Source organism: Falco biarmicus, chromosome 6 (assembly GCF_023638135.1).
Source record: "Falco biarmicus isolate bFalBia1 chromosome 6, bFalBia1.pri, whole genome shotgun sequence".
In the NCBI taxonomy this organism is placed as follows: domain Eukaryota; kingdom Metazoa; phylum Chordata; class Aves; order Falconiformes; family Falconidae; genus Falco; species Falco biarmicus.
The window spans coordinates 43,718,415-43,732,678 of NC_079293.1; the positions used below are offsets into that span (position 1 = coordinate 43,718,415).

The 14,264-nt window shown below is 37.1% G+C and overlaps 1 protein-coding gene across 1 annotated transcript in view; it reads left to right on the plus strand.

Annotated features, from left to right (window-relative positions):
- ADGB (androglobin) overlaps nucleotides 1–14,264 on the plus strand; it is a 123,258-nt gene that overhangs the window by 27,209 nt on the left and 81,785 nt on the right. Inside the window, exons 3-7 of the mRNA XM_056344385.1 lie at nucleotides 663–755; nucleotides 3,643–3,714; nucleotides 4,959–5,147; nucleotides 11,325–11,464; nucleotides 13,788–13,874. Of these exons, the coding sequence (XP_056200360.1) occupies nucleotides 663–755; nucleotides 3,643–3,714; nucleotides 4,959–5,147; nucleotides 11,325–11,464; nucleotides 13,788–13,874 (581 nt within the window). The remainder of the gene's footprint in view (nucleotides 1–662; nucleotides 756–3,642; nucleotides 3,715–4,958; nucleotides 5,148–11,324; nucleotides 11,465–13,787; nucleotides 13,875–14,264) is intronic.

The window sequence follows — 14,264 nt, forward strand, 5'->3', positions numbered from 1 at the left end:
TACTCATTAGTTTGTCAGTCAGCACGAGCAGCATCAGAGGCATCTCTTCATCCTACATGGTGCTATTAAGTAAACAGGTATCATATATCCTGGCGCCTTTTGTTCACGTGGAGGATAAATATCACTTGGGAAGTGAAAGTTTGAAAATTGTAGGATGCTCTCTTTAATGGGCTAATTTATGATGCTGTACAATTATAGCTCTGTTTGGTTTCTATGGCAGTTTTAAATGCATGGAACCCGCTTTGTTTGTGTCTAAATATCGCTTTAAATACTTTCAGTATTCAATTTAAAAAGCTTCAGAAATTAGTGAGTTAGAGAAAGTACCTAAAAACAAATTGGTAGAAGAGTGCCTGACTTAAAAGCTTGAACAGTTTTTTGGGAGGTTTTTTTGAAAGGTGGAAAAGAAAAAAAAAATCTCATATAGACCTATTTAGACAGTGCAGGCCACATAGACTTCTCAGAGCAATATAAGCAGCTTTCATGCTGAATCTTGATTTGGGTTTTTGCACTCTTAGTCCAGTTATAGATACTATTAGTTCCTTTTTATGCTGGTTTTCCTCTTCAGTGATTTATTGTGTGAACAATATATTAAATCTTGTGGAAGATACAGTACTGTACTTAATAAAAAATGTTTCGTTTTTGTTCATGCCTGTTTTACATAGCATGTTTTTGAGGATCCTGAAGGGAAAATAATATTACCAGCATCTTTGAAAGTGCATTCATGGAAACGCCCACATGAATTTTTAATAAATAAGGTAAGAAACAAGCAAGGTCATAATGAAAAAATGTTATTTGCCTAGCTATGTCACAAGTAGAGGAAAATTAGCAGAGAAAGTTAGTTCAACAGGTAAAACCCACTTGACCATGCATATTCATCCTGTCCGGGAGACTGTTCCACACCGAGGAGTCCCTGATCCATGTAACAGTTAACCTATGCAGCACACACAACTTGGCCTTGAGGTCTTTGTGGTGCTGAGCTGGGCATAATCCCTGGTCGCTGGATAAACTCGGGCAGCTCATCATTAGGGAGGTGCCTGCAGGCAGCTCCCACTTGTTACCGCAGTTATACCACCTGCATCTCCTTGCCTTTGTCTAAATGCAGCAGCAAGTTCTTATGTGAGCATCCCTTCTGATGTACAGTAGAAATGACAAACAGAGTTGTTTTCTTGTAAGAATATCCTCTAATGGTTCAAATCCTATCACAGCACAATAACAAAATGGGGTAACCCTCTCTGCAGATGGGATCTGCACAGAACACTGAGCATGGATCAGAGGCCTGTTTGATGCTGCACAGCTTGGGTTTCCCAGTGGCTAAAAAGACACAAGGTTATCTGTACTCATCCCTAGCATTTTAAATGATACTCTATGGAGTCTGAGTGTCTTTCTTACTGGGAACTGCCATGGACCAGCACCTCCTGGTGCAAAGCATCGTGGTAGTGTATCTTCCCAAGTCTGCTCTGCTTTTTAGCTCTGCATTCATTTGGAAGACACCTGGACAGAGAGATGCCTTTCTGTTCTTCTTTGTCTTCTAGTTTTCTCATTTAAAAATCAGTGCTGTGGCTAAACAAGTTTTATTTGTTCCAACTATAGCTTCCCTCGAGCAGGTATCTGAAGTAAATATCTGTCCTGAAACCATGAATTAGCTTTACCAGAAATATAGCACTTTTTCTCACTTCAACTGTTGTATTTCTCCAGTCTGCATACACAACGTGTCCACATTTTTGACAGTACTTGTCTGGAAGGTAACCATAACATTTTAAAATCATGCAAAGCTCTTGTTCAGTTTATTTTTAAAATTCATTGCAAAGAAAAAAAAAAAAAAACCAACAGCCTACCATTTCAAAGGTTAGTGTTCTCCAGTGCTGTTGCTAGTCTAAGTGTTAAAGTAATTTTTGCTTCAGATGAAATGCTGAAATTTTAAAACACTTTGACCACCCTTCCAACTTCTTTAGACTTGTCAGTTTTCCTTTTGTCAGCTTGTCAGTTCCATTTTTTATTAACTAGACACTAAGCAGGTCCAAATTTAATGTTTAATGGAGGAAGGAGAGGGGGAGGTCAGGGGGAGTAATTGACAAGACCAAAAGATTGGATGAGAAACGCTGCCAAAATGCATAAACTGAATAGAGGTATCTGAAGGATGAGGGCAAGAGTGCTGGCAGCCCAGAAAGCCATGGAAACATGTATCTGTATTAAAAAGAGCTTTCAAAATCTATCCTCAGAGCACCATGAAGAAAGCATTTGTATTCTTGTAGACCTGATTAAAACTTTGATGCTTGTTTTGGTCCAATGTATTTTGAATCAAGAAGCTATGATTAGTAGAAATTTTGTACGTTGTTAAAAATTAATGTAAATCACAAGTGATGAAAGGCTGTTAAGATGATACATGTTACTACCTAATCTGTTAGCAACTATAAAAGAAAGTGTCAACGAGCCTATTTAGTGTGCTAAGGAAAGAATCAAGCCATGATTCTTTGCTCACCACAATAAATATCTCCCCCCTGTACCCGGCCGCACCTGTACTGGTGAGGCCGCACCTGGAACCCTGTGTTCAGGTTGGGGCCCCTCACTGCAAGGCAGACACTGAGGTGCTGGAGCGTGTCCAGAGACGGGCAACGGAGCTGGGGAAGGGTCTGGAGCACAAGTCTGATGGGGAGCGGCTGAGGGAACTGGGGGTGTTTAGCCTGGACAAGAGGAGGCTCAGGGGGGACCTTGTCACCCTCTACAACGACTTGAAAGGAGGTTGCAGTGAGGTGGGGGTCAGTCTCTTCTCCAAGTAACAGGCGATAGGACAAGAGGAAATGGCCTCAAGTAGCGCCCGGGGAGGTTTAGATTGGATATTGGGAAAAATTTCTTCACTGAAATGAAGCACTGAAATGGCCACGCACTGGAACAGGCTGCCCAGGGAAGTGTTTGGGTCACCATCCCTGGAGACATTTAAAAGACGTGTAGATGTGGCACACAGGGACATGGTAGTGGTGGACTTGTCAGGGCTAGGTTAGCGGTTGGACTCAATGATCATAAAGGTCTTTTCCAGCCTAAATGATTCTATGATTCAACGATCACCAATACGTGCTGAGAGACACATATATATTTAGTTCAATAAACTACAGTCCTAGTATGTTATTTCTACACTGCTTCCAAAAATAAAATGGACTGTATAAACAAGCAATAGTCATCAAAATTCGGTAATACAGTCAAAGGCTTGATAAAGTTAGTGTTCGTACTGACAATACCAATATCTAATTGACCATGAGGAAACAAATCCTGTTGAATCTTGGTGGGGGGCCAAGGAAGTCTTAAAGTATGAGAGTGTTATGATCATGATTTAAATGCAGAACTGCAAATATCATGAATAAATTGTGGGAATCTGAATTTACTTACGTCATTATTTAATTTTATACTCCACATCTGGTAACAATAATGATTTTTTTTTTTAAAATTCTGAACATCTACTTTTTAAGACGTTTTTATTGAGAGATACCAAAGCAGCTACGAGATTTGCAAACTGATGGCCTTTAGTTTGCATATAACAAATGTTTGCCAGATGTCTAAAATTTGTATGTCACTGCTCTTAAACATGAGTGTTCATTTAATTTTTTCCAGATAATTCAGCTATGGACTTAATAATGTACTTTCTTCTAGATTCCTGTGGTTATCAAAAATGAAACCTCATTTGACCTTGTTTCAGCAAATGAGCATATATTTTGTAGTGAGGTAGGTAGAAATACATTAATGTCCCTTTTTAAAAATGTTCTCTTTAATTCTTTTTAACTCTTTCCACCATTTTTTATTTCACTCCAAATTTCTACCATGAAGAAATAAGTTGTCACAAATTTCCTATATGAGTGATGGGAATAAAATGACAAGAAGTCATCTAGAATTGTATAATTAGTGTTTACCTTTTTTACAATTTGAGAAAGTAAACCAATGATGTTAAGAGATTTTTCCGAAAATTTTTTTTTTTTAAATATACAGTCTATGAACTACAAAGTTTATTATGGGATAATATTCTCTAAAGATAAGAACAAATAAAAGCTTTATTAGAAAGGGTTTATGTTTTTCATTCAAGCTTTTCTGAAGTCATTTTCTTAGTGTGCCTGCATGTGTGTGCAAATGTCTGTCACCCAGCTGGTCTTTTCCTTCTCTCCAGAGCTGAATGTTTACTGAATTTCTATAGATCAGGGAAAAATACAAAGCAGGTAGAATCAAGGCATCTGAGTGCCTTACTGAATATGATATTACATCATAATTTCAATTTCATTCAGTGCTTCAATGCAAATTCAAAATTCAGACTAGAGAAATTGTATGGAAGCCATCAGAAAACAGATGATGTAAATTTCACTGTCTACAGAAACACTAAATAATTTGGGGCAAGTTTCTTGTAGTAAAAGTTTATTCTCATTATTGCTTATATAAATCACTGTAACAATCTGGAAATACTTGTGAAATTATGGCACACATCAGAAATCTGCATGTTAGAAAAATACATGCAATAAAGCATGATTAGTTAAAGCTGCTGTTTTAAATTCTTTAAATTATTAAACGCTTTTAATGATTTAGGGTTGTTTTTTACTGAGTACAAATGACAAGTATTAAAGCCAATATTCACAGTGAGCAGATATCTAGTAATAAGCAATTAAACAAGTGACAGTTCACAAATCCTGTAACATAATTTAGTTTGGAATCATATGCCCTTATTTTTCTTTGCTAAATGATGAACAGTATAATTTATAGTATGCCTTTACTTCGTTTTGTGTTATTGTAGATATTATGATGATTTTAAGAAAAATTGTACCAGTGAAATTAATTTTTGCATGAAACCATAGCTATAATTTTATGTCCCTTCATTTAAAACAGGATCCCTTTTATTCATTGACCATCATAATAAAACTAGATTTAATTTTTCTAGAAGATGTAAGTCAAAAACCTTTTTGTTTTCTGTTTTCTTCTGTTTTCAGCTCATGAGATGGATTGTAAGTGAAATCTATGCAGTCTGGAGGATATGTAATGAAAAGGCCTCAACTAATGGAACACGCACAGTGTTTTGGAAACCATGGGAACATATTTATGCCTTATGTAAAGCTACCAAAGGCCACATGCCGCTGTACAATAGCTATGGAAAATACGTAGTGAAACTTTATTGGATGGTGAGTACTCCAACAATACATAAACATTATGCAGCTAGCATGGCAAATTTTAATGGTCAGGGTAAGTATTTATTATTACTGAAAAGATAGGGATTTATAGGAATAGAAGTGTTGACAAATTATTGATGAATGTTAATAAAAAGGTCTTTTACAGTTCATGTGACTTTTGTACAACTTAGAGCTTGATAAAGCAGAGTTGTTACTTGAAAAAGCAATATTATTTTTTCATAGGTTATGTAGAATTTTGCTGATTGTTAGGAGATTTTTTTTTTTTCCTCTGGGCACTATAGCGATATACTACATTTGAGTTCATTTGTTTATTTCATTGTAGAAAGAGGATCCAATAATGGCATGTTGTATATGTTCAAACTCTACTGAAATAACTTTCCTTATACTTGTGACTTTTTTTTTTTTGGTGTCAAACAGTAGTTTTCAATGTCATTCCTTAGCCCAAACACAACTTCAGTGCATTTGACAGAAAATAATTGGTTCATTCTGTATCATATAGTGAGTGGTTAGAATAATGTTGATGTAAGACGTGATTAATTTTCACCATTTGTAGTTTCTTTGACCTGCATGTGGTCCTTTACATCCTGTTTTTACAGGGTTTTTAAAAGGGTTGATTTCTAAACCATGTGCTTTCTTATAGTCCAATGGTTTGTGATTTGGTTTTCTTTTTTTTTTTAAACTCTTGTGTTTCAAAATGTTGTGACAATACTAAGCATCAATGGAAATTCCTTTTACCACTTGAATTCTCAGTGTTTGTTGGCTTTAACTAAATAGGAAGGTATGTTTCATTTCATTTTTGCTAGAGAGGAAGAGATGAATACTGATTGTGAAGTTTGCCCTGCACTATAAACTGTATAAATTAAATTTTCACTCAATAACTTTTACCCCATTTTTATTTCAGTCTTAATTTCATCTTGTCATTTTTTTGTGTGTGCCTGCATTAATGGTTTTGAAATAATATTCAAAATATTTCTGTTCCTGTGTAGTGAATGACAGAATACAGAGTTTTGATGGAAGTGTTCAGTAGAGCCAGACAGCTGGCCCACACCTCTGGTCTATTAGGGTTAAGAATGATTTTTATTGTTTAAGTAACTTAGTTGGATGACTTTACAGAGATATTTGTATGCAGTTTTATTTAAAGGTGATCAAAGACTTCCAGTGTGAGGACCATTTACTGAGGATGTACTGGTAAAACCAAAACATCCCATGGAGCTTCTAAAGATAACAGACCATAACTTCCTAATGCATTTTACAGTCAACAGGGTACACTTAATTCAGTATTGAACCTCATACTAATAAACAAATAAATAATCTTTGACCTAAAAGTTAGAAGTTGTCAATGTTGTTAGGGTTATTCTGGTTACATTTGTTTTATGCAAACAGAATATATCACAAAACACAAAGACATATAATTGAACCTATTAAACTTTCAGTTGCCCAAATTTGAAAATATTTTTGATGCAGTCAGTTGGAAACATAAAGTTGGAAGTGTTAGTGAAAACTCAAAAGGTACCCAATTGGGCTTCTAAAAAAATACCATTCATGGAAACAGAAAAAGTTATACTTTAAAAAAGGAAACAAAACCTAGAAAAGAATGTGTAAAAGCTTTTTTTTAAAAAAGCCAAAATCAATGCTATGAATACAAGTGAACAGCTAAGACAATGCAGACAGGTAATTAAGCAGTCCAGAAATTTAAGCTGCTAATAGTACTGATACGCAATATTTTAAAACAAGCTATCACAAGTTATTGATAATAAAAACATAAATGGCAAAGTTAAAAAAGAAAACCACCAACAAGCTGTTGTTTGATGAATATGTTGCCTGAGCACTGGAAGGCTGAAAGAGATATATCTGTTCCTTGGCACACTGTGAATTGAACAAACATAACCACGTCTAACACAGCAGGCTAAGAGGCTTCAGCTGCTCAAATTAAATATTTTTGTATCAGTAGATCCAGGTAAGCTACGGACATTATTCAGAGTGCCTGCTGGAGATTCCTTCTTTAGGCATCACCACTCCACCTGTCTCTAGCAGCAGAATTTAAGTAGATGAATTAAGTGGTGAAGTGGTCTGGTACTGTCACTGGGAATAGGTGTGGGGTTTTTTCCAAGGATAATTAAGTTGACTCTCATACTGAGTGAGGAGCTATCTGAATTAGTCAAACAAACATCCAGAGTTTCTGAGAGATTTCCTGAAGGTTAAGCAGGGCTTTGTATTAGGTGCATCTGTTTATGCAGATACCAAACACTAGATTATTCTGTGAGAGTGCAGGAAAAGTTATAGAGAGCTCATATCTTTTATCAGATGGCTGCCACCTCTGCTTTTTACATAAAATGTGATGGTTAGAGCACTAACCATCCATAACTTGAGTGGAATAATTGAATATTCTTCCCTTCTCAGCTGTTAAGGACTAAAATTCCCAGTTTCTGCAAGGGAAGTTCCATGACTACAGCTATGACTGCTCTGCAAAGATGTATGTCATGGGACCAAAACCCAAAGGTGGCACCTGGATTCTTTTTCAAAGTTTCAGCATCATTTAGACTTTAGGATGTCATGTGTTTAACTTGGGTCTCTTCCAGCTTCGTTGAGATTACAAAGACATTGTATATAGTTAGTTACAAATGGAAAGGAGATGATCCTAGTGAGGAACTTCTTACTGAAATACAGAAAGGACGAAGAGCTAGAATTTTACTTTAGATAAATTCAATCCAAAATATGGCATAATTAATTATGAGAATTATTATGAGAAAATTAATTATGAGAAAAGGCAAATAAATATTAAAAGATTTTGAGGAAAATGGCATATTCAGCACTACTTCATATGCTTAAAATGTGATTGGGTAATTAAAAAAAATGCTCACTTTGCTTTCTGGGACAATATGTTATTAATAGATATGTGCAGGAAAAACCCCATACAGTAAAAAGGAACCACCAAAGATTGAAGGAAATGCAAGAGGAGAGGAGGAAAATCAGGAAAGAACAACCTGAAGGGGTTTTTTTGGTCTTAAGCCATGGCAAAAAAAATTAAAAATAGAGGTCTCTTGAAAAGATGTTCTCAGCCAATAAGAGGCAGTCAAAAGAAAGAGCAACAATAAGTATACGAATGAAACTCAGATTTGGGGAGAAAGAGGTTTTGTGAGGGTTGTGACTGTGAAAAATGCTGATGTGGTTAGTGAAAGGATTTGGAAGGTGGAATGTAAGTCTGCAGGTCAGTGTACTCAAGGACAACACTCTTAAATGCATAACAATAGGAAAACAGTAAAATATACTAGAGGAGAAGAAGAGAATATATATGTATAATCTGTTGAAGAGTGAAGAGATCTTGTCTTCCTAATGGTCCTCATGGCAAGTCTCCAGTTTACCATTATTTGAGATAATTAGTATTGCTGTACAAAAAGAGAGGGCACAAACTTCCCATCTCAGGGTGTTTTTAGAACTTCAGAATAAAGGCACTTGCATCACATCAGCAGATGATGCTCCTGGAGAGGGACAGCAGCAGGTCAGTGCCTTGGATGGATAAACTGGCCGTGTTTTGTGTTGGAGCTATGTAGAGAGCCTTGCAGTTGCGTGCAGTATGTCACTTGGAAACACCTCAGCACAAAGTTATTTCAGAAATCTCTGAAGTTACAAATACAAAATAATTATTCAAACACTTCCATGATCCTTGGAAATTTTCTCATATTCTGTTTCTATGCTGGAAACCGTTACTTAGTGGTTATAGTACAAAAGATTCCTGTGAATAAAAAGTAAGGAGAGATTTCTTTTACTTTCTCTATCACCCTGTTAAATTGTTTATAAATCTGTCTGTCTTTTGGAATAAACATAAATGCAGACAAAGCTGAGGAGAGCTTCTGAATGACTGCACTTACGCACGTTGCAGTTTGATATGTGCCTCCTGAGAGGCAATAAACCCCTGAGTGTATTAGTTTTACTTTTAAATAATCCTACACCATATATTTGAATTAAGAAAAATGTACCATTCTAATACAGCATAGATCAAATACGATATTTTAAAAGGAACTTTCCTATAGTTTGCTTTTGATACATGTCAGCTAGCCATCACTGAGGAAGAAATAGGACAGCAGTTAAAACTGGAAGAATCTCTTAACTTTCCTGTAAGGGGGAGCACTTAGCTGATTTGCATACCTGTGCTTTCCTTATCCTTTAGTACTGCCTCTACAGACCGAATATCTTGTATTCATATAGGGAATAAGAGCTGCATGAGTTTGAGAAGGCAGAAATGATGTTGCCCATGTTCCTCAGCAGAGGACATTATTCTGTGTGTGAATTTAATGCTGCAGAGGTTGTGTATTCATGTGATAAAACACTGCATTTTAAAGCATCTATAAGAATTATCAGGGCAGTTTAGGCTTTTTTTGTGTCTGTTTTGGGCCTTTGGGTTTATTTAATTTCCTTTCCTCTGGTTTTACAGCTGTATTTCACAGAAAGAAAATCAGGGAGGAAAAAAAATAGTGTCAGATGGTGGAAGGTTAAAGAAAATGTGCAAATGAGAAAAGACAAATTAGAGATAGATGTGAAACAGATTTTGCAGGAGAAAGTGGAAAATTAATAGGGAGAGAAGGCACAGTGGAAGAATAATGAACTTGTTTCAGTAAAGTATTTGTATTAAGTCCTGAGGGGTTTCTCATCCACCAGATCAAACTTGTGGATAGTATTTTTTCCCATAATAGGCACAATATTCTTTCAGTGCCACCCCATATCCAATTTTCCATTTTGCATTCCTGAGGTTTATTGAATTTGTTTCTTCATTTCCACTTTTTCTCACCTATAGATATCTTTTTCTATCCATAAACCTTCTGCCCCACATATGTTTGTTTCTTTTTGTTGGTGTCTTACTTGCTTAAACCAGCATAATTGTTTTTAGAGTTAATAGTGAAATGCTATAAAAAGGTTATCACTGATAGAAAATAATTGCAATATGAATTATATTATTTATTAAGCATAAAAGGCGAGCAATTGGTGAGGAGGGGAAAAAAATAATGGTGCTATATATACACAAAAATACTATTGTCTTTTAAGAATTACATGCACAGAATTACTACTCTGAATTAAAAAGTGTCCTCAGCTGCAGAAAACCAGTTATCTCCTCAGTCTCTTTCTTTACTTTTTAACTTGAACTGTTCTGTCTATTAAACTTCAGCAATTACTGAAAGAGGAAATAAGTATGTGATCATTTCACTTACCAGGTCCTTTTCAAACTTGTGAAATCGTAAATATTTAGTTTTGGCTGTCAGGAAAAGTTTCTATCCTAAAAAATGTTAGCCTCTTTTAAGGTTTTTAGGTATCTTTGCCATATGGTCTAAATTTATTTTCTTCTGAAACCTAACTCATGTAAAGTTAATTGACAGGCATTTCAGCTTGGAGCCACACTTTAGTTACAAGCAGAAAGCAGTAGTTTTGCCCTCTCTAATAACATATGGTGAATATTTTAGTGATTTGGTCATTCTTCATCATTTTGTGGGTGAGTTAACAGAAGTACTTGCATTTCTCCACTAATTCCTTGGCCTCTATTATGTAGTGATCATTAGTCAGACTTTTTTGGAGAATGGTAGGCAAGATTATTTTATGGGATACTAGTTCAATTTACTAATTAAATATCTATCTGGTACTGGAGACATCAGTATCTTGTTTTGCCTGTTTTTTCCTTTTTCTGGAAATGTGGATATTTTTAACATTTGGTCATTTTGAGTTATTTCCTATAGTGTTTTATAAGATATAATCTTAATGCTTTCCAGGATACTGACCACTGCAGCCAGCATCCCCAGGTAGGTCTTGGGAAGCAAGGGGGACTGCTTATATCACAAGTATTTTCCAGACTAAGACCTTAAAGAGGCGTTTGCAAAACTGATATCTTAGTTAAGCCACTTTTTAATCGTTACAGGTATGAGAGGAAATATATTAGGCAGTAGCTGCAATTAGATTAATCATTGAAATTAATAAGTCAGAGCAGTAATAAAGTGTTATGAATACTGTTTCCATGCTTCTCAGATACTATGTGAGAACTTTTAAAGCCATCTGTAATGTAAATCAAATTACAGTAGAATTAGGTTCTTAGGAAAGTGTTAAAAGTTCTCTTACATACATGTTCTGTTTCTAGCCCAGAAACACTATTTTTGCTCTTCTTTCCTCCCCCTCCCTCTGTCACAGGGGTGCTGGAGAAAGATCACTGTGGATGACACTATGCCTTTCAATGAAGAGGATAGTTTGTTACTACCAGCTACAACCTGTCAAATAGAACTTTGGCCAATGTTGCTGTCCAAAGCTATCATTAAGCTGGCAAATACGAGGTATGTTTAGTCATGGGATCACAGAATGGTTTGGGTTGGAAGGGTCATCCTTAAAGATCATCTGGTTCCAACCCCCTGCCATGGGCAGGGACACCTCCCACGAGACCAGGTTGCTCAAAGCCCCATCCAACCTGACCTTGAACACTCCCAGGGATGGGGCATCCACAGCTGCTCTGGGCAACCTGTTCCAGTGCCTCACCACCCTCACAGTGAAGAATTTCTGTGGAGGAATTGCAGAGGAATGAAGCTGGATTAATTAACATTGATAATATCCAGCTGTGGGCTGGCTTCAGGGGCGGTGGGTTGGCTGACGTGGATAATGTGCAGCTGTGGCTGGTTCCTGCTAAGTAGTTAAATAGTTCTAAGGGGTATGGAAGGGGTGGATTGTATGAAGAGGAGGACTGTGTGGAGGGAGACCTGGAAGAAACAGAGGGAGGAGAGAGAGAGTGTGCGTGCCCTGGGTGTAGGAGAGGCCTTGAAAGAAGCAGAAAAAAGGGGACCTGGATGAGGAGAGGCTGGCTGGAAGAGGAGACCAGAGAAGGAAGAACCCAGACACGGCAAAGGGACGGAGCAGTGTGGACAGGCCTGAAGAGGATGAAGAGACAGTATGGACAGTAGATGAACTTTTGAAACCTTGTGGGGGATTGGTGGCCGTGCTGGGGCAAGGCGTGTGAGCTACTTATTAGAGTTAACCTGGTATGGGATGGTTGCAGCCGGCTAGTTTTGATAGTGCTGTGACAAATTTCTTCCTAATATCTAGTCTAAATCTACTCTCTTTCAGTTTGCATCCATTGCCCCTTGTCCTATCACTCCGTGCCCTTGTAAAAAGTCCCTCCTCAGCTTTCTTGTAGGCCCCCTTTGGGTACTGGGATGTAGACATTAGGTCTCCCTGGAGCCTTCTCTTCTCCAGGCTGAGCAAAGCCACCTCTCTCAGCCCATCTTCATAGGAGAGGTGCTCCAGCTCTCTGATCCTCTTCATGGCCCTCCTCTGCACTTCTTCCAGCATGTCCATATCCTTCTTATGTTGGGGCCCCCCAGTGCAGTACTCCAGGTGGGGTTTCATGAAAGCAGAGTCATCTCACTTCTAGTTTGTTTTGTGAAGTCGCATGGAGTTTGCAAAATGTTGTTTTAATACACATAGGAAATATATTTTGCTAAAAACTTTGTAATGACAAATATACACTTTTGTGAAAGCTGACGCTGTAAATCAGTAAAATCCCCTGTAGCTACAGAAGGTGCTATGTCTCCTTTTTAGATGTGTTTGTAAATTTATGCACAGAAAACTTTGCAAAGAAACTGGAGTGCTCTTGTCGTTTGCCATTATTCCTAAAAAGCTTCACATGTGGTTTTCTGCCAAATGGAAATGTTAAAGAATTTTTAATGAAATTTTAATTGTCAGCCTTAGCCAGTATTGACTTAACCAGTATGGAAAAACATTGTAAGCTACTTTGATGCTTTTGCTACAATTCTGCTGTTGTGGGCTGTACAGTGGTCCACTTCCCTGAAACTGGCCTGTGGTGCAATTATTGACAAATGATGGCCACAGGTTAGATTCCTATGAGATAAGCAATGAACACCAAGTGTTTAAACGACTAAGCTTCAGAAAATAATTCAAAACACTGATCTGGGTAGTCAAGCTTCCCTCTTTTGGTCATATCAAGTTATGCTTGTCAGAAGCATGGTCTGATGTACTTCTATGCAGGCTAGGGAGTTGCCTAGAGCTGCCTGTTAGGAAACTCTGTTTGCAGGGATGTGTTTGAAACACTGCATTTCTCCAGAGCTCAAGGGTTAGTTGTGGCCAAGCACTGGCGTCTTTAACCTTGGTCCTCTCAGGATCTACAGACAGAAATCTCTCTGGAGAGTGCTATCAATTTGAAAGAGTAGAGTGTGGTACACTGGAAATACAGACAACTTGTGCATAATAACCTGGGGGTTAGAGCAGCTGCTCAGGAAATCAAAGTTCTAGATTCATACCCCCCTTCTAGCATGAGGGATTTCAAACCCACAGCTCCAACTCTGCAAAAAAAGGCTTAACTGTGTGCCAGTATACTTAGTATGCTTGCTAACAATTTTGAAAATGTTGTTGTATCCGAGGGAATGCTAAAACAATGAACCTGATCCAATGGCATAAAAAATTTGGCTTTGTAGGCTAGTAGTCAGCAGTGGTTTGGAAAACTGCTGAAATTGCAGTTAATCACTTGTTTTTCAGCAAGCTGTTCTGTTTATTTATGGTTTTGCTCCTACAGAAAGCAATGTAGACTACAGAGTTTACTGCAAGTTGGTTATATTACAATTCTGTGTAACGTCTGCTTTTGTCTTATAGTATATGTGAAACTGGAAGAAGAGAGCTGGAGGAATTTACAGTTCTTCATACACTGACTGGATGGATACCAGAAGTTATTCCTCTCCAGTAAGTTCTTCTGTTAAACAATTTACATATTAGTTATTTAATATTTAATTCTATAAGGCATTATGAAAAATGAAGCTGAACCCTAGAAGTTGTCAGCATCAGTTTTGGGAAGTGTATGGGTTTTAATTCTGGCACTTGAGAAATATGCCTTCAAGGAATGCAATTTTATTGTGTTTTTCTTTGTGGGTCATACAGTTGCTTGTAAAGCTATTTATCATGTTAAGCTGGTGCCTATTCTTCATAAAATTAATTTATTTTTAACTAATATTAAACACTGTGGTGAAAACAGAGTTAGAGAAAACTTTGTTTCATGTAGTATACAAATATAAAATGTCTGCCAGTAATACTAATAACTTGAAATCTGAATGTCATATAGAAAGTATACTATAA